The sequence below is a fragment of the Hypomesus transpacificus genome, chromosome 5, assembly GCF_021917145.1.
Source record: "Hypomesus transpacificus isolate Combined female chromosome 5, fHypTra1, whole genome shotgun sequence".
Classification (NCBI taxonomy): Eukaryota; Metazoa; Chordata; class Actinopteri; order Osmeriformes; family Osmeridae; genus Hypomesus; species Hypomesus transpacificus.
This window is the reverse complement of record NC_061064.1, coordinates 3,594,155-3,618,690: the sequence shown is the minus strand read 5'-3', so window position 1 is coordinate 3,618,690 and position 24,536 is coordinate 3,594,155. Positions and strand designations below refer to the sequence as shown.

General features: G+C 45.9%; 3 protein-coding genes across 5 annotated transcripts; all 3 read left to right on the top strand.

Moving 5' to 3' along the window:
- Nucleotides 1-58: 58 nt before the first annotated feature.
- Nucleotides 59-5,003, top strand: fam53c (family with sequence similarity 53 member C). Its single transcript, XM_047020383.1, has 5 exons — nt 59-425; nt 1,498-1,785; nt 1,991-2,048; nt 2,257-3,110; nt 3,727-5,003. The coding sequence occupies exons 2-5, from the start codon at nt 1,711-1,713 to the stop codon at nt 4,003-4,005; spliced, it is 1,266 nt and encodes a 421-aa protein (XP_046876339.1). The 5' UTR covers nt 59-425; nt 1,498-1,710; the 3' UTR covers nt 4,006-5,003.
- Nucleotides 5,004-5,462: 459 nt separating this feature from the next.
- LOC124468142 (C-terminal-binding protein 2-like) lies at nt 5,463-12,510 on the top strand. 3 transcript variants are annotated; one of them, XM_047020742.1, is made up of 10 exons: nt 5,463-5,602; nt 6,495-6,559; nt 9,047-9,201; nt 9,309-9,453; nt 9,707-9,913; nt 10,048-10,262; nt 10,413-10,543; nt 10,699-10,826; nt 11,533-11,653; nt 11,801-12,510. In XM_047020742.1, exons 2-10 carry the CDS (start codon nt 6,502-6,504, stop codon nt 11,988-11,990), a joined length of 1,350 nt encoding a protein of 449 aa, XP_046876698.1. In that variant the 5' UTR covers nt 5,463-5,602; nt 6,495-6,501; the 3' UTR covers nt 11,991-12,510. The 3 variants fall into 3 exon arrangements, with proteins under 3 accessions (XP_046876698.1, XP_046876699.1, XP_046876700.1); XM_047020743.1 differs by having other exon boundaries at nt 6,376-6,559; XM_047020744.1 differs by lacking the exons at nt 5,463-5,602; nt 6,495-6,559 and adding an exon at nt 7,260-7,364.
- A 7,648-nt stretch (nt 12,511-20,158) lies between these two features.
- Nucleotides 20,159-23,465, top strand: LOC124468106 (early growth response protein 1-like). The gene is made up of 2 exons (XM_047020685.1): nt 20,159-20,811; nt 21,289-23,465. The coding sequence occupies exons 1-2, from the start codon at nt 20,595-20,597 to the stop codon at nt 22,605-22,607; spliced, it is 1,536 nt and encodes a 511-aa protein (XP_046876641.1). The 5' UTR covers nt 20,159-20,594; the 3' UTR covers nt 22,608-23,465.
- The last annotated feature ends 1,071 nt before the right edge of the window (nt 23,466-24,536 follow it).

The following is a 24,536-nucleotide window of genomic DNA, read 5'->3' as shown; positions in this document are numbered from 1 at the left end:
TCCGTCACAGAATCCTCCCTCTCCTCATCCCCCACCCTCCCCTGTACCCTCTCCCTATCTCGCACCGTAAATGTTATTTATGAATTCCAATCGCTCACGGGCGTGTGAACGTTGTTTTTTGTTTTTTAAATGGACGACGGTGTGAATTGATTTTACGCGATGATATTTCACAAAGACGGATGAAGCCGTGGATTTACGAATGACAATTTGATACAGTTTGATCTTGAAATGATTTTGGGGATATTGTAAGAAACGGTCTGGTACATGTTATGCTTTTAATAGGTCAATACATCGGAGACCCATAGATAGACGTACACTAGCGTGGCTAGGTGGTGAGCCGCACTAGGATCCAAATTGGTTTATCCTTCACGAGCAGTGCCTTTTTAACCCTTGTTTGCGATCTGGTGGAAGTATTTGTCGTCAAGGTAAATATGCAATTTCATTGAGAGGTGACACAAATGAATGTTTATTGACATCAGGTTTATTCATAAGAAAATCACCAGCATTTTCTTCACCGCATCATTCTGCATGGCCCGTGTTTTGCTCGCACGCGCGTCCTAGTAGGCATTGCTAAAGCATTGGTCCAAAGCAAGGGTGTGTAGCTTGAGCTAGAAATAAATGCTTTGATTTATCTCATAGGCAATCCAATATTTCAGAACCGGGGACAGAGAAAAACAGATCTAGGCAATTTGACTGATTGATTTCTCTAAATGCAATAAAAGAAAATCCAACAAATTCGCTTGTTGATGTAGCTATGCTAACGTTTGTATGGTTGTCGGCTTTATCAGCCTTCTGCTAGCTCGCTATATATAGCCTGCTGCCTGGCCAGCCGGTTACCTATAGCCCGTTGGAATTGCTAGCTAGCTACCTGGTCGTCCCATTGTTGTTGACTATCTACATCAAGAGAAGCCGTAGTTTTAGCTTTACAACATAAGTGATATATAACTTGAAGCCATCTGCAAATAACTTGCTGTCATCTGTTTTTTTTGTGTGCCCTGCCAGTCGATTAGCTAGTGAGCTAATATTAAGGCAAATATGTTTCCTCCCTTCTTCACGTCACAAGCTATCGAGTTAGTGGATTTTGATAGGCGAACATTAAAAATGTAGACGGTGTGATTATAACTACCTGCTATAATTCAATTGTTAGTGTAGTTATGAACTTATTTCCAACGGTGCTTCTAAAAGTTCACTTCCAAGACTATATTCTGTCTGGCTGGACTATAGCTATCCATCAATTGCAAAAAGGCTTTTAGCCATCTACTGTAGCATATCTGATTCACAAGACGTGACTTCAACTAACTTGCACTTTTCAAATGTGTATACGGTGTAGTGTGTTCGAACCCTGTAGCTTCACATGATTGGGCAGAATCCCTGTACTACGAGAATGTCCCTGTACTTGCTGTAAGTCGCTCTGGATAAGAGCGTCTGCTAAATGACTAAATGTAAATGACTAAATAATCTAAACCCTGCCCCAAACCTCCTTCTCTTACCCCTCAGGTGAGTTGCCCCCAGCTATGACCATGTCCCAGTGAGACTGGGCTGGGCTAGCTGGCCCTGAGGAGGGTGAGGTGGAGGAGCCAGAGAAGCTCTGCCACAGTTCCTCAAGATCAGACGGACAAACAGACTGACAGACACCCCCCTTCCCCTCCTCCCTCCCCCTCCCCTCTGCCTCCCCCACCTCCCACCTCCCCTGCACCTCGCCACCATGCTATGGTCACTCTGATTGTGGAGCGCCTGCAGAAACAGAGTCTGGATGCCGACATTTGCCAAGGGGCTCTCAGTGTGGTATGGACCTGTCTGACTGACTTTTTATCTGTCTTTGTCTGTTCTTTTCATGTCTATATACTGCTACATATTGAGTCCATGTCTAGGTGTCGCATTCCATGTGTGATATTCAGCCTCTAATTATTCAGCCTGTGAAGTCATAATATATAACTCATCTTTTATGGCATGGTGTCCCCTGACTAAACAAAACCTCAATGTCTTCCAGTCTCTGCTCGAACCCAACAACCTCGCAGTCTGCTGGCCCACAGATGGATTGATGCCTGGTGAGTAGCCGTCACACAAGCTTATCTTGACCCTCAAGATCAATTAGTAGTACTAAGAATGCTTCTCTGTGCTAATCTCTCATCTAACATGGTTACTTTAGTAAAGTCAGATCAGTGATGTCTTACGAACGGTTGCATTATACAGAGTTTCTATTCAAGGTTCTAGGGCCTAACCTTCTGCCGTTGCTCTGTCTCCCTGTCTCTATAGAAAGTAGTTATTGGCAGCTGTGCCCTCCCTCCAAACCTAGCCTGCAGGGGGTGCTGAGCTCCAGCTTCCCCCCCGGGCCCGTGCCCCTGGTCCCCTCAGACGAACACCTCCCTGAGGAGGACCCCCTGCACCGGCCCCTGGTCCCCAGCACCTCCGCAACCGACCTGTCTCTCCCAGGGGCGCCCCCTCCCCCCCCGCCGCCACCCAAACGGCACTGCCGCTCCCTGTCGGTGCCAGAGGACCTCTCCCGCTGCCGCTACACCTGGCGTCCCAGTGCCTCAAAGGTCTGGACGCCTGTCAACCGCCAGTGCCACAGTGGAGGGGGTGCAGCGGGGGGGGCTTGTCCGCTCCGTGCTCCCAGCTCTTCTCTCAACTCTTCGCTCCACTCCTCCTCCAGTCCCACCTTCTTTAGCCTCGCCCTCTCTCCAGACTCCCCCCTGCCCTGGAACTTCCCCTGGGACCCCAGTGATGCGGCAGGAGGGGGAGGAGCCTGTTGCTGCTTCTTTCCCTCCCCGTCCTCCTGCTCTTCCTCCCCGTCCCCTCTCCATCCTCCTCCTCCACCTCAGCGCCGATTCTCCCTCTCCCCAGTCCTCATCAGAGATGCCACAGCCCAGTTCCTGCCTCCTCCCCCAGTCCCGCCCCTCCAGCCTATGGCTCCACCCCCTCCCGTACCCGCCTCTCCCTCCTCGGCCTGCAGTACACCGTCCTCGCTGCGCAGGGCCATCCCCCCTCAGCTCCCTCGCTGCCACTCCCAGCCCTGCGACCTGCTGCTGCTAAAGCCCGGCTTGAAGAGACGGCGAGACCCTGACAGGCCCTTTGCTCGCCCAGTGCTGGACTTTACCAAGATGACCCAGGTACATGCCTAGACTGTAGTTTTGGACTAAAATATTCCTCAGTCAAGCCTCTATCTCTAAGATCCAAAGCCCAGTCCCTGAGTAAGTCTACATGGGGATAGCAGGGTGCCAGTCCCCGGTGCTGACTAAAGTGTGGGCACAAAGCCATGCCAGCTCAATTCCCTGTACACACAAGTCTCTCTGGTGCTCATTTGCATATACTTTGCATACAGCTGCAAAAAGTCCTAGTTACACTACAAATTTCTTTTTTTTGTGGCCCCCTTTGCCCACCACTTACATTTTCAGCTTCAGAGTGACCTTCACATTAGATTTTTTTAACTAATGTTTTAAAAACAGACCAAAAAAGATTCTGGTATGATATACATGTGCAGTTTATGTTCTTTAAGGATATGAAGAGTTATTTAGTCATCGATAGCCAGGGACAATTGATGTCTTCTTAGCTGAGAAAAGAAACACAGTAAATCACATTACAATACCAGATAACATCCATAACCTTGTGTGAGAGAACATGGTCGGTCTCCCTTCAGTTGAGATGATTGTGATGATATTTTATGTGATCTCCTAGGCTGTGTCTGTTTCCTCTAACTGTTGATGTATTCTATGTCTCTACCCCCAGACGCGCAGCACTGACCCCTTGGGCTGTCTGGAGCGAGGCAGGCTGGCCTGTGGAGGAGACGTTTGCATGGGCCTGGAGCCCTTCCTAGGGGACTTCCGGGGCTCATGCTCCCCCGCAGAGGGGCTGGGAAGGACCAGTATCGGGCCTCTGAGTGAGAGTGATGAGGAGGAGGAGGATGAGGAGGGGGAGGAAGAGGACCCTGAAAGAGATGGGGGTCCTCAGAGTGTCTTTGAGAGGGATTGTACAGAACTAGACTTGAACCTTATTGAAGAGAATTAGAATCTTGTACATTGGAAGATGTTTCCCCCTAGGCCCCTCCCACTTCACCCCCCTCTCTCTGGCCTGCTACCCTCCAATCAGCTGGGCTCTCAGGAACAACACCACACCCTCTCTCTGGTGGGATGATCTGGGCCAATAGAAGCTCGTTGACAACAGTGATGATTTGACTACTATCAATAAGAACGGAGAACGCAGGTAGCCATTGATGCTGTCGTCCCATCAGAGTACATTCCAGAACACCTTGCTGAAACATTCTTGTGAATAATCCGAAAGCTGGAGGTTCTAGCTGATCCCATAGTGTGTGTGTTGGTTGGATATCTTCTTAATGCACCCTCAACCTGACTAGAATGGAACAGGAAGAAACAGACCAACAACAGTGGGTCGCTTGCTTTCTTTCTTTGACTGGACAATTCCCCACAGTTGTCTTTTTCAGTAAAGTAGTGAGAATAGACTTTCCTAAATGATGGTGATGAGTTATCCGTGTTTTGTTCAGTTTTATGCAAAAAGGCAGTCTCTCATTGCAGTTTTTCTTTCTGCAGACCTTATAGTTTCTGGTAATCAATCCATAAGACTCAGAATAAGCCTTAAGACACCATGTTTTTGTCTGTAAACAAAAAAATTCAACTATGAAAAGGAAATGAATTGTGTAGCTGTTGATATTAGTCATTTTGTTATTTTCTGCTTTTTACTTAATATTTCTTATCTATACGATGCATTCCTCTGAAAAGGGTGAGGTATAGACATTGATAATGAATGCACTGTGTTTGAAAAGTTAAACAAAACTTCTAAATAGAAGCAACCACTGTATTCTGAGGGCACATTGTTAAATTGTATTATACAACAATTTCATTTGTTGAGAACCAGTTCTGTGTAAAGATGGTAGCTGAGAGTCCTGGGGCAGGCCATTGCTGTCTTATAGAGATGTTTTTTTTATTGTATGTGTTAAAAATATGGCAATTTCAAACTCAGTTTGTGTATAAATAAAGTTTATTGGAAATTATTTTACAAGGAAACAGAAGTGTCTGACCTCTTTGTTCCTGGTTTTGTGCTCAGTTGACAGATCAGCCTAGGCGACTACAACTATGGATATACTGATGCATGTCTTTAATCTAAGCTGTCAAAGTAAATTCCATATTTTTTGTAAGGTTTATTAACCCAATCCCGTCTTATAATATACAGCTATATTTACACTGGAATTGTCTGGTTGTTTTCCTTTACCGCGTTAACCGGTCTGTAGACATAGGACAGGTGTAGGATATGTTGTGAAACAACATATTATTTAACTGTTTATGTCGGGACAACTAAAAGTTAGGAGATAGGTTAAATGTATATGCATTCTTTGTCTCGCTCAGTCAGTGGTCAACCTATTTTATCACATGAAGGCGTCATGCTCAACTGAAAACAGCTGCAGTGCATAGACGCAGCCCTTGTTCTGACTCGTCCGCCGACCCGTCCGTCACCTGACTACCCCTTGAATAAACTGTTTGGATTCATGAAGACCCATAAGTGGGAAGAACTAACATTAGCAAACAAGCTAGCTAGCTAACTTACTAACTATTGCTGACCCCCGTAGGACCAACTGAGAACTTGCCTCTTGGTAATAATTTGACATTTTAACGGAACTACTGTGCTTTCAATCAACTTGATTCAATCAAACTTTTTATGAATAAGTAGTTAACCTATAGTAATCTACTTTTGGGGAACGGGAACTTGTTTATTTTTGCCGCCTGAAGTAATAGTATAGCTAGGTCACCTGTTTTGTTAACGGGCTAGCTAAACCGTAGCTGTCTAGCTAAATGTTAGCCATCAATGGTCGTAGATCTGAATTTTTTTTTTTTACAGATAGTAGCAGGCCTTAAGTGGTCGCCAACATATAATTACTGTGCTAGCTAGCTAGCATAACATATTAGGCACGTTGCCAGTAGCTGAATAATAGCTTAGGTTTTATATCGCTAACTTTTACGATTAAAATTGATAGCCAGCCGGCCACATAAAAAATTAAACAGTAGTGGCAAGAAGAGCAAGCTAGCAAGGCTAGTTAGCTGACGGTTATAAAACATTGAGTCCAGTCAGACTAGTTGATTTTAGCATGATTGCTTAGCTAGCACTTGCTATCCAACTTTGTTTGCTAACAAAATGCGTTCCACTACTTTTTAATAGAAAGCTAGTCTACTGTTACTAGCTATTAGCTGGTTACATACTAGCTGTAGATACTAGCTAACGATATATTTCTTGACATGGATTGTGCTGTGTTTACTACTCTACTAGTTAGCAATCAAATGGCAAACCTTAGCCAGGTATCTATTCTTGAGAGACCGTCAGTTTAGTGTAATAGGATTGTAAACATTGACACGGTAAATCGTTTTTTAGGTGGTACTAAACCGTGCAGTGCACGTGGGACGTGTTGTGTTGAATAAAGCGCGCCGCTATCTGACTGTGGAACATTGTTTTCCCGTGTGCCCCGTGTTCGTGTTCCATCGGCTGAGAAGAACGGAGATGGCTCTTGTGGACAAACATAAAGTCAAGAGACAGAGGTTGGATCGCATATGTGAAGGTCAGTAGTGTACATTTAAAACATAAATGTTCTCTGCATTCTTGTAATTCTTGTTCCCAGTAGCAAAATACCCGTTTAGCAACCTAATCGACATCCCTACACTCGAGTCTTTCTCGTGTTCTAGAAAGACTTGTGTGAAAATACCCACCCACTCGTGGAGATAAGTATCCTCTGCTACCAGTCTAGTAAATCTCTTAATCAGTAACCTGGTCAGAGTGAGTTCCCATATCTACCGGTCCCTGGTTTGTTTTTACAGTTTCTACTGCTGTTGCTATTGATGTGACCTGTAATGGTTGCAACGCAGCAAACAGTAAACCCCAGATTGCCAACTTTCCTGTTGCCTTGTGCATTATTAGACTAAGCAATGCAGAGGACATATCCTGTGTTGCTAGTGATCATGCTAGATTATTATGTATTTAATGCTTTATTAATACATTTTTCTTTTATACAAGATGCATTTTTCTTAGAAAACAGATGGATTGGTGGTATTGTTTTTACAAAGAACTAACCCATACTAAAACAGCTCATCGAATTTCCACATCCCGCGGTTGTCTCTTTAAAAAACAACAACATGGAAACCACCTCCTCTGCACAGAACACTCACTACCAAGCCCACTGCCTTTATGCTAATAAGCTTCGATCTGGTAGGCCAAGGCAGAATTTTTGGCAGCTTCTGATTGGAGCAGAGGGTAGGTAGAGGGAGGGTAGTGTGGGACGGCTGGGGTTGTGCCAAGAGAGAGCATTCAACCAGCAGCTGGAAGAGGAGCAGCACAGGAAGAAAGGCTGGTCAGCTTCAGCATGCAAGGTTAGCAAGATGAATGTCTTTCTCTTGGGGGTTTCTATGAGGATAGACATGGAGCCTGAAGAGGGTGGTTGAGGGGGAGTCGAGGCTCAGGGAAGGTAGCCATTTATGGGTAAATACTGCATGACATGGAGAGGGTTCTCCATCCCTAGGCATCTTTGTCCTTGAAGAAGTAGTGTGTGTGTGTGTGTGTGTAATAGAGAGAGTGAATGCTCTCCGCAGCGTGTGTGGCAGGGGGCAGGGTGGGGTACTGCAGCACTGTCGTCCAGCCCTCCCCTCTGTTCCCTCCCTCTGTTATAGCGTACGCCCTCAGAGCGGCAAGCAGAGAGGGGGGGGGGGGGGGGATGAATGAGCACTGAATGAATGGTATTGTGTGTTTGGCCCTGCTGCCACTCTGACCAGGCTTCCCACACACACACGCTGCCAGCCGTCTTACCATATGGCGCGTGTGTGTTGCCAGCTCCGCTCCCCTTTCGTGTCGTGTTTTTTTCTCCCCCTCTATCGCATGTTATTTTGTAATCATGCTTCTCGGTTTTGTTGCTGTGGAAATGGGTCATTAAAGCAGGTTCGGTGGAGGCTGTAGCCGATCTTGTAGTGTTTAAATCTGTGAAAATATTTGGCCTCCTTCCTCTTTCCTTGAAATTGATATGCCAGTAACTGCATTTTCTGCATTTACGAGATGCCTTTGTCTATGAAAGATGTTTTTAACTGCTTAGCATCCATTGAAGCCTTGGCCATTTTGTGGTCCCTTAGTTGTCCTTCATGAGTCAAGTAGTCTGCTGGACATTACCTACCACTGTGGAAGAGGGGGAAGCTGTGTGTGTTAGTGTGTGTGTGTGTGTGTTGTTATAAAAGGGCAGGGGTGTCTCCCTCCAGACAGACAAATTTAGGTCATGACTACTCAAAACAAGCCTGTGCCCCCCGACCCCAACCCCACCCCCCACCCCAAGCTCATCTGCTGGAGGAGTCCCCGATGAGAGAAGGGGCCGTGGCCTTGTTCATATTTGCAATAGAGGCCGGCCAGGAAGAGGCCCTTTTCCAATACATCTACTCCCTAATGGCCATAAAATCCACGTCATGTATGCTGTAGATTGCTAATGGACTCCACAGTCTGAGGCACTAGAATGTTACTTGGCTGAAGTTATTCCAGTCTACCTTAATGCTTTGTGTATGTATCGTGTAGTGGTAATATTTGGTTTCTGGTGTCTCTTTGGGTGACGATAGGGAAGAATGGAATAAACTGAGTTCATCATAATCATTCATGGCAGTTTATTTGAGACCTTCAGGCTCCATATCAATGTGCTGTGTAGTGCGTGAGATGGTCTGTAGGAGGCAGGTTCTGTGCTGGAGCCCCCCCAAAAGTTTAATTACCCCCCCCCCCCCCAAAAAAAACAAACAAACAAAAAACATTTTTACAAAAAAAATCTTAATATTTTTTTATCTAAATTTGTTAATTTGTCTTCCTAAAACCCACTAGAGGACACTATTTAAAAGGATATTTTTAAACATTTCTTCTGGGGAACACGCCCCCAAACCCCCCTAGTTTTGTTGGGTCACAGGAAAAATAATAGGTTTTATCCAGGGGCTTAGCCCCCCCAAAAGTGGGAACCTAGATTCGCCCCTGGATTGTTGCATACGGTGCCTTTGATGTCGGGGGTGTTTACTCTGACCTTGTTGTGCTGAAGGCATCCGCCCCCCAATCCTGAACGGGCCCATGCACCCCCGGCCCCTGGTGGCCCTGCTGGACGGGCGGGACTGCACCGTGGAGATGCCTGTCCTCAAGGACGTGGCCACAGTCGCCTTCTGTGACGCCCAATCCACCCAGGAGATCCACGAGAAGGTGACTAGACTTACACCCAACGCACAGAGATGTAGGGTACACACACACACACATTACTCCTGATAATAACATCCGTTCCTCGTGTGTGTGTGTGTGTGTTTGCACAGGTGTTGAACGAGGCTGTGGGGGCTCTGATGTACCACACCATCACACTGTCCCGTGACGACCTGGACAAATTCAAGGGCCTGCGCATCATCGTCAGGATTGGAAGCGGCTACGACAACGTGGACATCAAGGCTGCTGCTGAGCTGGGTTGGTACCTTCCAAAATCATCCTGCCTCACCACAGACCTAAACACATAGCTTGAAACAGGTTTTACCTCAGCATACACAATAATGTTGCGAAAATTACAATCCATGTAAGATGGAAAAATAAACACTTTCAATAGGCTTTATAGTCAAATCTGAATATGACCCTTATCTTCTCCCTCGCGCTCCCCCCCCCCCCCCCCCCCCCCCCCCCCCCCCCCCCCCACCTCCCACCTGTCGGCCTCCTCTCCCTCCAGGCATCGCGGTGTGTAACGTGCCCGCCACGTCTGTGGAGGAGACGGCTGACACGTCCCTCTGTCTGATCCTCAACCTGTACCGGAGGGTCACCTGGATGCACCAGGCCCTGCGCGAGGGCACTCGCGCCTCCAGCGTGGAGCAGATCAGGGAGGTGGCTGGGGGCGCTGCCCGCATCAGAGGAGAGACGCTGGGCATCATCGGGCTGGGTAAGGAGGGTGGATGTTTGGGGATGAAGGGATCAAAAGTCCAACATGGGGAAAGTTGAAGTTGCTGTTGGGGGATGTAGTGTCGATGATTTCAGTTAGTTGGTTAACCGCGCGTTTGTGTTTTGTTTTGGTAGGCCGTGTGGGTCAGGCGGTAGCCTTGCGTGCTAAGGCTTTTGGTTTCAACGTGATCTTCTATGACCCGTACCTGCCTGATGGAGTAGAGCGCTCGCTGGGCCTGCAGCGCATGGCCACTCTGCAAGACCTGCTCATCCACTCTGACTGTGTGTCCCTGCACTGCAGCCTCAATGAGCACAACCACCATCTCATCAACGACTTCACCATCAAACAGGTATACACATAAAGCCAACCAATCAGGTACACAGAGCAGGAATCCCAATAGTCTGAAGATCTATAACTACTACATGAATACAATATCCAGTGGTGTATATAAAGAACCGTGTAGAGGCATTGGAAGTGGACACAGTGTTTGTGTGTGTAGATGCGCCAGGGGGCGTTCCTGGTGAACACAGCCAGAGGGGGTCTGGTGGATGAGAAGGCCCTGGCCCAGGCCCTGAAGGAGGGCCGGATACGAGGAGCTGGCCTGGACGTACACGAGGCGGAACCCTTCAGGTCAGCACACGCCAAACCATTAGTACCACCATCACATCATCTCTTATCCAGGCCAAACCGACAGTTCTTTCTCTAGATTATTTTAATTTGTATTTGATCACAAACACTTGTCTTTCTATCATGCCTGATCCATTATGTCTCTGTTTGTCCCCCAGCTTCTCCCAGGGCCCTCTTAAGGATGCCCCCAACTTGATCTGCAACCCCCACACCTCCTGGTACAGTGAGCAGGCCTCCCTGGAGGCCCGAGAAGAGGCTGCCAGAGAGGTCCGCCGAGCCATAACAGGTACAGACGCTCTAGCGGTGGCATTTAGATCAGTTATGTATTAAGTCCAGATCAACTCATAAGTAACCTCAATGAAAATCATTTACATTTATTCATTTAGCAGACGCTTTTATCCAAAGCAACTTCCAAGAGAGCTGTACAAAGTGCATAGGTCACTGATAATAACAAGATAAAAAAACATTGCGGGTAGCCAAAACATGAAGCACATAAGTGCCAAAGGGAAGAACCATAAGAGCATGTAGTTAAACAAGTTACAATTAAACCACATGAATCACTATAAGTGCAAGTGTACCTGTGGAAAAGCAAGCAACAGTAAAATAGAATATTTCACAGCGAGTACAGCAATTTAAATCAGTTACCACTAGCCAACAAGGGCAACAAGTCTCTAAGCAAGAGTCATTGTGATCCTTGAGGAAACTAACATTGGGTCCAGCAAACCATTCCTAGTACCGTTGTACTCCCGGAACAAGTGCGTCTTGAGCCTTTTCTTGAAGGTGGGGAGACAGTCAGTGTCTCTGATGGAGGTGGGGAGTTGATTCCACCACTGGGGGGCCAGACGGGAGAACAGCTTGTGTTGGGACTGCGTGGTCTTGAGCGGTGGGACCACCAGGCGGTTGTCTGAAGAAGACCGTCAATAATCAATGATAAAGGGATTCCCCTGGATATTGATGAGGGATCTGATTGGCCGCCATGTGTCTCTCTCCAGGGCGTATTCCTGAGAGCTTAAAGAACTGTGTCAACAAGGAGTACCTAATGGCCACGCCCCAGTGGCCCGGCCTGGACGCAGGGGCCGTTCACTCAGAACACAATGGAGCCTCTGCTTACAGGTAACAGGCAGAGTCACCATCTCGCTCTGTGTCTGTCTCTCTCTCACTCACTCACTCACACACACACACACACACACACACACACACACACACACACACAGTCCATCACACACAGGTTTCTAACTCCAGTTCTTTCTTTGTCCCCAGGTTTCCAGCGGGGCTGGTTGGAGTGACTGCCGGCGGCCTGGGGGGTGCTGGAGCTGCAGTGGAAGGCATCGTAGCAGGCACCCTACCCATGGCACACGGCATTGCCCCCGTCTCCAGACCACCACACACCCCCTCACCAGGGCAGCCTTCGAAAGCAGAAACGGACAGAGACATGCCAACGGACCAGTAGCCCCCTACATTTGCGTACCCTGATCCTTATCCTACGTAGGAACTTGTCACCCCGGCCCCTCAGCTGCCCCCTCATCCACAACATTCCTTCGGTGCCCCTCAGTGATGCAGATAGACTCTGGTGTGACCCGGCTATGGTCCCGTCCCACTAAACAGAACTCTTCAAGAGAGACCAGTCTGCCTCCTCCCTCTCTCTAGTGTCTCTCTATCTTTCTCACCCAGGAAGCAATAAGTGGATTACTCAAGGATTTTTCTCCAGTTTGCTTTTTAACTCTGTGTGTGTCTCTGATTCTCCTGTAGCTCCGTGTTTTTTGTACATCTTTTTGTAAACCTGTTTTGTGTTTTTTTTCTTTTATTGTTTTCTCATAGCTGTTTGGTATGTTAAGAAGTAAGGCCAATCTGAAATGGAATTGCCGATATGAATTTCATTTTCCACAACTATTTGTTCAAAAACAGTACAGTGGATTTTATAATGTAGGGCTCAATGCATTTATAGTATCAAAATAAAAGTGTGGCTCTAGGTTGTTGAGCTTTTGGAAATGGATGGGAATTATCAATACGCAATGTCTACGCAACACCACAGAATAGGTGGGTAGATACATTCTTCATATAAATGTGCCATTCATAAAAACCTTATCTGGTTCTTAATACGTTTTTGAATGTGTAGATCGTCTATTTTTCACACTATCTACTCTGCTGATTTCAGAAATTGAAACTATTTCATACAACAACAATTCCACAACCTGTACAAATCAAGTATCTCTTGCTGGGCATGTATTTGTAGGGGTCGCGGATTTCAAACCTCTTGCGTGTAGCTCACAGAAGCCAGAAGCTTCATTCTTCTTTAGGATCTGTTATAATTTAATTGTCAAGCTGCTCTTTTGTCTGGCTTAATTAAAACCCTGTAAAGTACGGTGCTTTGTGACGAGATAAACATGTCTCAAACAAATCGGGAATGCTTTTCAACACCAAAATTAGGTGTTTATTCAGAGCCTTAGACGTTAGCTGCTAGCTACAGTAGATCATCATTTTAGGTCATCAAGGCTCCCTGTTGCCGAAGAAGAGTGAAACCGATGGTGATTCTTGCCTTCTAATTCAGTACTGGTACTCTACAACAGTTCAGTAGTGGTAATGTAAGTTGTCAGTATCCTGTTGGTATCATTACATTGCCTAGGCAGCAGACGTGTTTACTGGTGATGAAACGAAGCCTACACACCGGGGGGAAATGTCTCACCGCCATTTCCAAGAAAGAGGTGTCCATCATTTCTCCCAAACAGAGCCTTACACGGACATCGAGTTATTGCACAATCTCTTGTTATTGCCATCATAATGGGTGACGATCTCGGAGAACTTGTATTAGCAAGGTAACTTAATGAACTAGATAGCTAGTCTACCTGGCTTCTACCAAACAGAACATGTAGGCCTAGCTAAAACAGGTGAATGTAAGCATGTAATGTGAGGCAACATTTACTATATCAGACAGTGCTAGTAACACCAACATCCATACCTCTCATTACATAAAAAAAGGACTATTAGGACTATAGTCTATAAACACTACGTTCTCCACCAGAGCCACCGATATCTTGTATAACTTACCTAATGTTTAGAACAATACGATGGCTGTTCACAAACACTTTCCCAGTTCTGGGTGTAGTATTAGGTAGGATACGTGTTATTAGTGTAATGAGGGGTTTAAAAAAGTAGAAAAAATTACACATGCAGTAATTTATAATATAACAGTCTCAACTGTTACTAAATGAATATGCTGTTTGTAGAATAGCAAAAGATTCAATGTACACTTACTACTTGACATGCCAAATCTGATTATTTCTGATTCTTGATGCACCCTTGTTCGACATATAGTTTCTATATTGAACTTAATATTCAGTAAGAAAACCTCTTAGTCTGATAACTAGAAATGCATGTTCTACTCACCAACTGTCTTTAAATTAGTTGTATTTCTCTATCTGAACAGCAGAGGGAGCTGTTGAACTAGGTAAGAGCTTTGAAAGGGAACGTTTCCTTGATTGTTGAGCCCATAAAGTAAAAGAACTGCGCACTTTTACCTGTCAAGGCTTGCATAACAAAACAGATTAAGGACATTAGCCAGATGGGTGTGATAATGGCTGGGTATGCAGACAGTCTGCAATGTGGTCAAACCTACTACACGCCTGCCCTGAAGTGTAGTATGGTGGCCTGCCAGACAAGAGACATATATTTCCATACACACTCACATTTTATGTACACTGATATATACATGTTGTATAATGTAATTATGAAGTAAAAGAAGCATGCTGACAACTCTCAGTATGACATTGTTGGGGGTCTTTTATTTAGTGTCACCATGTGCCAGCCATACAGGCCTGCTGCTGTGTGAAGACTTGCCTTCATTCAAGTTCAAATCTATTGGCATCCTTAAAATACTGTGCCAATTGTGACTATAGAAAAAGCGCGCTGTGTCGTTTTCCTACATAAGGTGCACCAGGCCATCTACCACTGTCTCCATCCCCCTGGTCCAGGCTACCCGTCCCCTCGTTGACAACACAAGGAGAGGAGATTAGGCGGTGCAGTCAGCAGGAGCTAAGGGTGGCCGCTGTCATGTGGGTCTCATCCTCGCTGTCCTCCTCTGTCCTCTACCATCACTGTCACACTACAAGTAGAATGCCTGACAGTCCCACACACTCCCGCTGCAGGAGCCTGGTTCCTATGCCCTACAAACCCTCCCCCTCCAGCTTACACTGGCCAGCCGGACTTCACCAGTGACACCCCGCCTCTAGCGGGACCCCTGGTACTCAGAATGGCACCTTCCAGACTTTTTAACCCCAGCCCTCCACCCCCATCACCCTCAAGGAGTTGACCCCTTGGAGAGTTGACTTCCAGCTGTCATCCTCTCTAACTCGGCTCTCTGTGGCTGGTTGAAGATTGTCTTTCTATGTGTCACATAATCCCCCTCTAGAGTTACCCCGAGGTTTTTGTGTTGCATCCTTAACACATTGACACACAAACACACAGCAGCTGCACTGGGCTTGAGTTGAGTCACTTTTACCACGTTTCTATGGAAACTGCCTGAAACCATAAACATTTCCTGTAGGAAGTATATTCATAGCAGTGTACCCTGAACGTGTAATATATGTTGCCTAATATTATTAAGCAGTACAACAAAGTAAGGGAAAGACAGATAGTCGTAGATCGTCGTAGATTCAATCGTAGATTGAATCGTGCGCTATCCCTCTGTGTCATTTAGTTCATGTAGACTTTCCATGCAGACAGGCTAACAGACATGGATATACAGACAGACATACATGCAAACCGGCAAGGTAGAGAGCCTGAAAAAAGCTCCAATCAGATCAAATCACTGTCTACCTCTCTATCTTTTCACTCTTACTCACCCACTCCAGAAAAATGGTTTTGGATGAGGCCACAAGTGTTGACAATGAGAATGCTGAGGGCCTGTTAAGTGTTTGTGTTTTTGCGTTGTTGGAAATAAGTGTCACACTTCAGGTTAAGTTTGGGTGGGCTGCTTTACTGTTGGGGGGAAAGTTAGTGACTCACACTCACACACACACACACCACTGTACTGTTCCAATGCAGGTGGGATGCTGGTAAATGGGTCATGTGGTCCACTATCATACCAGAACAGTAGGCAGTATGTTTCTGTTTGTTTTGGTCCCTCTGGGACCACCACAGTCTGTAGATCTCAACAGGGGTATCAGCAGACATCAGTAGTGGATTGTTGAATACATGCCAGTAGGCACACAGCCCTGAGACCATGGATCAAACGTTGATCTGAATCTCATAATGACGTTCAGAAACGGTATGTCCGATAACAGGATACATCAGATTATTATGTCAGAAGCATCCAATCTTCCTTTTTATTTAGGTAAACAGATGTGTGTTCAAAACACCCATTTATGGGTAACATCAAACAACATCCAATCCAACGACACTGTATGTACATTAAGTCTGCCATGTCTGAGAAATCAACGGCTTTAATTTCACTCCACAAATCATGTAGATCCATAATCACACAGACCTTGAGGTCACTCAGAGTCTAGAGGAGGATTTAAGGGGAAGGCCCCAGTTATTAAACACAACTATAAAGATACACAGTTAACAGTTTGACACCTATTGAAGCCTCCATTCAGGCCTGTTGTGGATGTAATGTGGAAAATCTTGTTATTTACAGTTTGGCTATTTTTAACATGACATGAAAATGTATTCAAATATGAGAACAAAGTTTCCCTTGCACTGTGCTATGCTGGATGACTAGCCTAGTGTGATCTTCAACACAGTGGTAAATACACACAGGAAGTAGTGTCACAGTTTCCACCCTCCTCTCGCTCGCTCTCCATTTTTTCTTTCTTTCTTTCTTTCTCTCTCTCTCTCTCTCTCTCTCTCTCTCTCTCTCTCTCTCTCTCTCTCTCTCTCTCTCTCTCTCTCTCTCTCTGTCTCTGTCTCTCTCTCTCTCTCTCTCTGTCTCTCTCGCTGAACCCCAGGGGTCTGGTCCTGTCAGCCACCCACACAAACAACAGGATGACAACAGTCCTCAGAATGGAACATTCACCAAAAACAGATATTATTCAACTCTCTTTGAGCTATGTTTAGAACACTTTCATAGTGGACTTGGTAACCCTTTGGGTTGTGTCTCTCTATGGTGTGAGCCCTTGGTGTTTGTTTAAGTAAACGCTTGTGTAAGAGATGGACGCCAGGTAGAAAACACGTACATTTAGTCATTTAACAGACGCTTTTATCCAGAGCGACTTACAGTAAGTACAGGGACATTCCCCTCAAAGCAAGTAGGGTGAAGTGCCTTGCCCAAGGACACATTTGGCACATTTGAATCGAACTGGCAACCTTCTGATTACTAGCCCGATTCCCTCACCGCTCAGCCACCTGACTCCCCCACATACACACATATATACACACAAATATGCAGGGGAAAAGGAGGCACCAAGAACTGGTGGGGAAAAAATAGGAAAGGAAGTAAAGAAGAAAGCAGAACTAGACAGACAAGCCTAGGAGTTTAGGGTTTCTTCATGCCAAAAATGATTGCATTCTCGAGAAGGCAAGACTTGACACAAATACACTCATGTGCACGCATGAGTTGATACACTCACAGATACCCACACACACACTGCGTTCTAATCATTCTCACACCTTTTTTACCTTTCTTTGTTCAGCTAGACGATGTCATGAGGTACATGGGACTCTGAAGAAGGAAGCTCAGTAATTCTGAATTCAGAGAAAGAGGAAAGGAAGAGGCAGGGAGAAGAGATCAAACAGAAAGAGAGTGTGTGTGTGTTGGAGGGGGGAAAGAGAGATTGAACAGGGAGCAACTTATACTCTAAGGTGTTGCCTTACTGCAAATGTGATAGTACAAAACAAGGCAAAGAAGTACTGGTTGGAACATCTTAATTTATTAGCCTAAGCATTAACTCAATGTACTGTGGATTGAAAATAAGAAATGCATTACTCAAGCCATATCATGTTAACATGTTGACCTAAATCAAAGGAACATTGAACCCTGAAGTGTACCCCATGCTGGCTCTGAAAGAGTGTTCAGCTTTGAGGGAGTATTATACCCAGTGTCAATCAATGGTGTGTGTGTAGGTGTTTGTCGCTCTCTAATAACTCACAAGCTTTCCTCCAGTGTTTCAGCAAACAATGTAAAATGAGAAAAAGAGCTGTTGAAAGGAAACAGACATTTTCCATCTCCTTACTGGTAAGAGTCAGATCTTGTTTCTCACAATAGTATAAATTGTTTTATCTGCGTGGAACATTTGTGAAAAGATTCTCAACATTACAAGCTTCTTAACATCTTTAGAGGTTTTACAACCCTGGTCGCAGATAAAGAATTAATGTCTATCCTGACCTACTATGAAACACACATAGACATGTTTGGTTGTGTAACGGTTTCAAACAGACACAGGCATACGCAGAACTGGAAACAGAGATGTGATGGAACACTCCCTGCCTCTCTGCCTCTCTGCCTCTCTGCCTCTCTGCCTCTCTGCCTCTCTGCCTCTCTCTTTAGCCTGTCCCTCTCTCCATCTTTCATTCTCTCCCTCTGTTTATCTGTTTTTCTCACACCGAGGGACCGAGGCTTAATTAGATATCAACTGCTGAGCAAGGAAAGGAAGAAGGGGGGGGGGGTATGCGTTGGCGGGGGGGGGGGGGGGGGGGGGGGGGGGGGGGGGGGGGGCGCAGGGGATCTGCAGCAAGGAGAAGCCCTGATAAAGAGAACGGACCTGCTATGCCTGTTTCTCCCTCCCTCTCTCTCTCCCTCAGGGCTTTGGCTTTACACACAGAAATGCAAAGTCTCCACCAACACAGTGGTCTGACACACTGACACACCGACACACCATCCCAAATGCAAGCTGAAAGCTTATTTGGGATGAGCCTTAGACTTTTGGAATTCGATTTATTTTGTACTTATTTAATGTTGTTATTTTCATTGAGTCGTTGGTATGTTCAAAAACCTAGAAAGTTCCTTATATTCTGAGTGCAGCATTCTAATTCTGATCTGATTAAAGGCATTGGTTCTTCTGAGACATCCTCAAGCTAATTAGGAATTGCCTTCGTTCTTTCTAGGATTTCTGCACTTAAGATTTCTGGTCTAGCTGTCTGAAGTACTACAATTGAAGTTATAGTAAAGATAGGAGAATTGGAAAGAGAGAGAGAGAGAGATTGTAGAGACTCCCCTGGCTGCGCCATGTTAGAAAGTAGGACAGATGACATAACAGGCTGTGATCTCACTGATCAAAGAGCGACAGACCAGCCTGTATTGCCTGGAGAATCTGCCCAGAAGAGGCACTCTGACCCAGGGAAGCCAGGAGGCTCTTCCCACCTCTCTTCCTTCAGGCTTGGATTCTACTGTCATGACACATGATGGTATTATACGCCATAATATATGGAGCAGCTGTAACAGTCTGTCACTACTGCTGGACCAAAAGGCTGGCGGTCTGCAAGGCACCCTTGACCCATATAGGCAGACTGGCACTGGGCATGCTCACAAGAAACTCTCCCTGGCTTACTCTGTGCTTTTGGATCAAGCTCTGCCCATGAGAATAATGACACTTTATTGTATTTACTATATAACATAATTATTTAATTTAGTTTCATAAAAATAAAATACAATACTTTGGTTTGTTTGTGCATATTTTATAATTCCTTTTATTTTCTAGATTACTGTGAATATGTTCTATGTTTCTTAACCCACCAACCGCTTCACCAGCATCTAGAAAAACAACAAATACATACATTTGTCATTTGCAGATGCAGTTGCTCATGAAACATTGGCTCTCTCAGGTTAGCAGCATATTGCAGTGGTTTAAAAATAGCTCAGGTGCAACAGTGTCCAATATGAGACCAGAGAATTCCCCCTTGAAAGATGCTGAGTGAGCACCTGTGCTCCCAGTCATCTGGCCTAAACAGGGGGCTCCCTGCTCGGGGAGAGACGGAGGGTGGTAGGGGTGGAGATGCTGATGCTGCTAATGAAAAATGAATATGCCAGTTCACCACTTACCAATTTTTTTTTAATTTCCAAAACAATCGTTCAATCATGACCCATGTTTGCTATTATTTATGTATGTGTGATTGTGTACGCGTTTTTGTAGGCTATTAAACTGAACGCAGATATATGTTGTATGCGTATGTATAGGTTACATTTGTACATGGTTGATCAAATGTATGCTACTTTATGTGTAGCCATGAATTACAGCTTGAGCGTGTCTAAGAGATTTACAGTTTTTTATCTGCCATGCGCTGCTCAGCATTACACCAGGAAACTCCTAATAAGGGCAAGGAAGTACAAACCCACCGGAACCGCTCCATTTGAAGGTACGACCTTATATGGCATGACGTCTAACCGGGATTTCCGGTAATGGCAGCCATCTGCAGACACTGGAAATATGCTTTTAAAGTCGAAAACCTCCATTTGAAGCAAGGAACAACGGTTAAAAAATAGTAAACCATACAATTAATCGACCAACATCTGTAGATATCACAGAATATTAAAATGTTGGTCTCCCCGTTGTCTCTATTTTCTGCATAGCCTATGTTAAAAGCCAGACTGCGTTGCCTAAATATGGTCTTCCTCCGTTCCATATTTGGACATCTACGTCACGACAAGAGGCTTTATAAAGCGGTGGGAATCCTCTTCAGATAGAAAAGAGCTTCATTGCCTCATAGGTGTCACATCAGAGTAGAATGCCCCAAATAACAGTAGTCTTAACAATTCTGAGAAACCTGCACGTGAAAACGTGAAGTTTTGGGGAAAAAAATAATTTAGGCCTAAACCTAGATATCCCAATTTGCACACTTTTGCGTAGCAGAGAGAAAGGTATTTTCAGACCTTTCTTGGGAATGAATAAGGCAAAGCATCGTTTCTGAAGTCTGTCAGGAGATTGTTTTGAAGAAATAGCCTACCAATTTTGGACATCGGTGTGTCCGCATTGGCATCCTCAGAGAAACAGCAACAGCAATCAAGCACCTGTGCTCTAGACTGTCTGGGGATTTCGCTCTCTTACTCGAGAGAATTTGCGTCTACCCAGGGTCTGTCTATCCAGATCCCCGGACCACCGGCATACCCCAGGAGAACAGGGACATGGCTGCTACGAAAGCCGAACTTCTCCTTTCTGCCCTGCAGATCTCAGACCCATTGGGATTCCCACATTCACCTTTGGACAGTTACCCCAAGTTGGAGGAGCTGATGCTGCTCCATTCCGCCGCGACAGGCACATCCTTCCTTGCCGCCTCCGCTGCCGAGGTCGCCGGGCTTGGGACCGGGGACTCCGGGGACGCCTATGAGCATCTGACCGGAGGTAAGCTTCTTCTCTGGGTCTAAAACTCTTCAGGTGTCAACAGATTAATAACACATAGGGTGCATATCATGCATTTAATTTACAAACTTTGCTGCTGCAGATAACGTATGTGCCGATGTTAGACCACTCATAAAAGTTGTATTTATTGTAGGAGTACATTACTGGACTATTATTTTAACATGAATATAACGTTTTTCCCTGTAATTGTATGAGTAATAAATTATGTAAATTGTTAGATCAATGCATTTGTAAATATAAGACCTTCCCTGTAAATGGGGCTCAGTCAAGGGACTGCTCCAATTTAGAGCATGAAGGACAAGTGCAAAATGCAATTCCAATGCACTTTTCATTATGAGTCAAATCAAGATATTTGTCTTGTGTCTACACACAGACATGCACGAGCACAAACACACAAAAGTCTAATAAAGTTATAATGTTTAATTACAGTTTAATTAATGTTCCCTATTGTTGTTTCAGACAATCTCCCGGACCTGAGCTCACTCAGCTGCGACAAGTCTCTGTCAGAGCAGCACTTCCCTACTGCCCGCCTGCCTTCACTCTCCTACACTGGGCGCTTCACCCTGGAGCCCACCTCCAACGCCTGCAGCAACAGCCTGTGGGCAGAGCCTCTTTTCAGCCTGGTCAGCGGCCTGGTGGGCATGGCTTCAACCCAAACCTCGGCTGCCGCTTCATGTTCCTCCACCACTTCGGTTAACTCCTCCGCCGCCTATTCCCTCCCCAATCTGAGCTGCTCAATCCATGTCAGTGAGCCCAATCCCATCTACTCCGCAGCCCCTACTTCCTACTCCACCACGAGCCCTGATCTTTTCCTCGACTCCCCCCAGTCCTTCGCTGGCTCCAGCCAGTACCCACCACCTGCCTACCACTCCTCCTCCAAGCCTTGTGCCCCCAGCACGGCCCTGCCCATGATCCCAGACTACCTGTTCTCGTCCCACCAGCAGGGGGACCTTAGTCTGCTGGCCCCTGATCAGAAGCCCCTCCAGACACACAGCCTCCAGCAGCAGCAGCTGTCCCTCACCCCCCTCTCCACCATCAAGGCCTTTGCCTCTCAGACAGGAACAGTGACGGCGACCGCCCCGGATCTGAAGGGCTCCACCTACCAGTCCCAGCTGGTCAAGTCCAGCCGTGTGAGGAAGTACCCCAGCCGCCAGTGCAAGACTCCCCCCCACGAGCGCCCCTATGCCTGCCCGGTGGAGAGCTGCGATCGTCGCTTCTCACGCTCTGACGAGCTGACCCGTCACGTGCGCATCCACACCGGACAGAAGCCCTTCCAGTGTCGCATCTGCATGCGCAATTTCAGCCGAAGCGATCACCTGACCACGCACATCCGCACGCACACTGGCGAGAAGCCATTCGCCTGTGACGTCTGCGGGCGCAAGTTCGCCCGTAGCGACGAGCGGAAGAGGCATGCCAAGATTCACCTGAGGCAGAAAGACAAGAAAGCTGAGAAAAGTTCTGCCCCCATCGCCATCCCCTCCCCAGCAGTCTCAGGGTACTCCTCCCCCTCCGCCTCCTCCTATCACTCCCCCACTTCCTCCTACCCATCACCTGGGTCCTCCTATTCCCCCGTGCCATCCTGCTATTCCTCCCCTGGTCACGCCTCCTATCCCTCTCCCTGCACCTCCTCCTACCCCTCCACCTTCCCCACCCAATTGACCTCCTTCAGCACCTCCTCTTTCACCTCATCCTCCCCATCCCTCTACTCCTCCCCTGTGGGCACGCCCCAGTCTGACATGCAGTCTAGTCTCTCCCCTCAAGGCATTGACCTTTGCTGAGACTCTCTATCACAACTCTGCTGGAGAAGAACAAACTAAATGTCTGAAATGCACTATGTCTGGCTTGATGTCAGACGGACTCAGTAGATAATGGACCAGACAAGTTGATGGTGAAGGTGGAGGGAGAACTCTCTCCTCGGCTTCACCTCAGAGACTCAGAAATTGTTCTTGGAGCGCTGAGGGACATCAGAGGGACATCACAGCGCTTCAGTGCTACCCTCTGCTGCTGTTTGAAGATCGGCTGGCCCAGCACCACGGACAGTGGCTCAAAGGGAAGCTACATCCAGTCCAGAGTTTATGTAAAACAGCCATGTTTTGGCTTTCTGTCCACCCTCTTCCAGGAGTTCAGCTTGTTTACATAGTTATGCTGGAACCCTTCTGTAAATATCAATGGTATTGATTGTCTCTTTCCCCGGTCTGTTGACTGGCATCCATCCATAGCTACCAACCAGTCTGCCATCTATGCTTTGGTGCCTTTAGCTTAAACAAATCTAGAATTCGATCACACGATATGGTGTATTTTTCACCCAATGTAAAATAAGAGAATTTAAGGGACAGATATCAAGGTCATTTCTTACAGAGAGAATGTAAGCAAAAAGTTTATTTTTGTAACTAAAATGTTGATATGTATACAATACAGTCAAAATGTTTTTACCTACTAAGTAGGCATGGGATTTTTGATTTAATGTAGTTTGTTACTTTTAGGTTATTTCTATTTTGTTGTTTATCGGTTCAACCCAATGACTGTTTATGGCTTCTAAAGACATTGAATGCGCTTAACTGCCAAGGATATTATGTGCTGTTCATGATATCCTTCCAAAAAGGGATATGAATAAACTATAAATATGTATCAATACAGTTACCTTTTTGTCTGATCTTTTACAAGTGCACAGCTGTCTACACATGAGAGGTAAGGGCATTTGACATGAAGTAATCAATTAAATATACTGTTAAAACATCTATTATAAGATAGACACAAGTTTGCAAATCTACATTGCACACATATTATCAATATACCATGATATACAACTTCTTACTATGCAATATATCCATTCCTGGGATTACTTAAATGTGAGAAGTGAGGATATTTATATAGCTGCAGTCACCTTGACAACCATGTTCTTCCTTAAGAACTATGTTTCCATGTCAACCAACCTGAAGAGCCTATGGAATGGGAGTGAGTGGGCGTGAGAAGGTCTTCTTCCTCTGAGGACATCTGTGATTGAGATGCTCTGCAGCCCTACCCCAACCCAACGATGGAAAGCTATCTGGAGTATGGTTCTTGACCATAGGCCTTGACCACTATGTGTCAGGTGCATTCATCTCCTATCCTTACCCTCTAATCTCCTCTCTCATGTCCTGTTTCTCCCTCTCTCCCTCTATCTCTCAAGCCTCTTCAACTCCTCCAGTCCATGTGATAATCTCATTAGGGAAAAGAGGAGGGTAATAGAGGTAATTTGTGTGATCTGGGTTGACTGACTCTGCACTGTTAAATGTGATTCATTTTACCTTGCCTCTTTCACAGCCTAACCTCATAATCCTTCATTATGCATAATTAGCCAATTATCCCCTCTCTGTCTGAGGAGATCAAATATAAATAGAAGGTTCCAGGTGAACTGTGGCAGGGCCTTTCTCCTCTCCCCTACTTTAACCTTCTCCTCTCCCCTCCCCTCCTTTGCTCTTCCCCTTACTGGCCTGAAAATCGATTTCTCTGTTACACATTACTCCCGAAAAGAAGATTGCATGTAGTTAGGGAATTTTGTGTGTCTGTGTGTGTCTGTGTGTGTGTGTGTGTGTGTGTGTGCGTGCATGTGTGTGGATAAAGACAGCAGAGCCCCCCATGTTCTCTCTATTGCTGTGATAGGCAACAGCTGAAAGGTATTTAATCCTTACAACCATAGGCTAGACCGCTCAAGTGTCTTTCACATT

Bases quoted from the DNA above. Each gene is read 5' to 3' on its own strand.
- LOC124468142 (XM_047020742.1), top strand. From the start codon at position 6,502: ATGGCTCTTGTGGACAAACATAAAGTCAAGAGACAGAGGTTGGATCGC. The intron at 10,544-10,698 runs GTCAGCACACGC...TTTGTCCCCCAG, and splicing joins CACGAGGCGGAACCCTTCAG to CTTCTCCCAGGGCCCTCTTA. The intron at 10,827-11,532 runs GTACAGACGCTC...GTCTCTCTCCAG, and splicing joins GGTCCGCCGAGCCATAACAG to GGCGTATTCCTGAGAGCTTA.
- fam53c (XM_047020383.1), top strand. From the start codon at position 1,711: ATGGTCACTCTGATTGTGGAGCGCCTGCAGAAACAGAGTCTGGATGCC. The intron at 1,786-1,990 runs GTATGGACCTGT...AATGTCTTCCAG, and splicing joins GCCAAGGGGCTCTCAGTGTG to TCTCTGCTCGAACCCAACAA. The intron at 3,111-3,726 runs GTACATGCCTAG...CTCTACCCCCAG, and splicing joins ACTTTACCAAGATGACCCAG to ACGCGCAGCACTGACCCCTT.
- LOC124468106 (XM_047020685.1), top strand. From the start codon at position 20,595: ATGGCTGCTACGAAAGCCGAACTTCTCCTTTCTGCCCTGCAGATCTCA. The intron at 20,812-21,288 runs GTAAGCTTCTTC...TTGTTGTTTCAG, and splicing joins CTATGAGCATCTGACCGGAG to ACAATCTCCCGGACCTGAGC.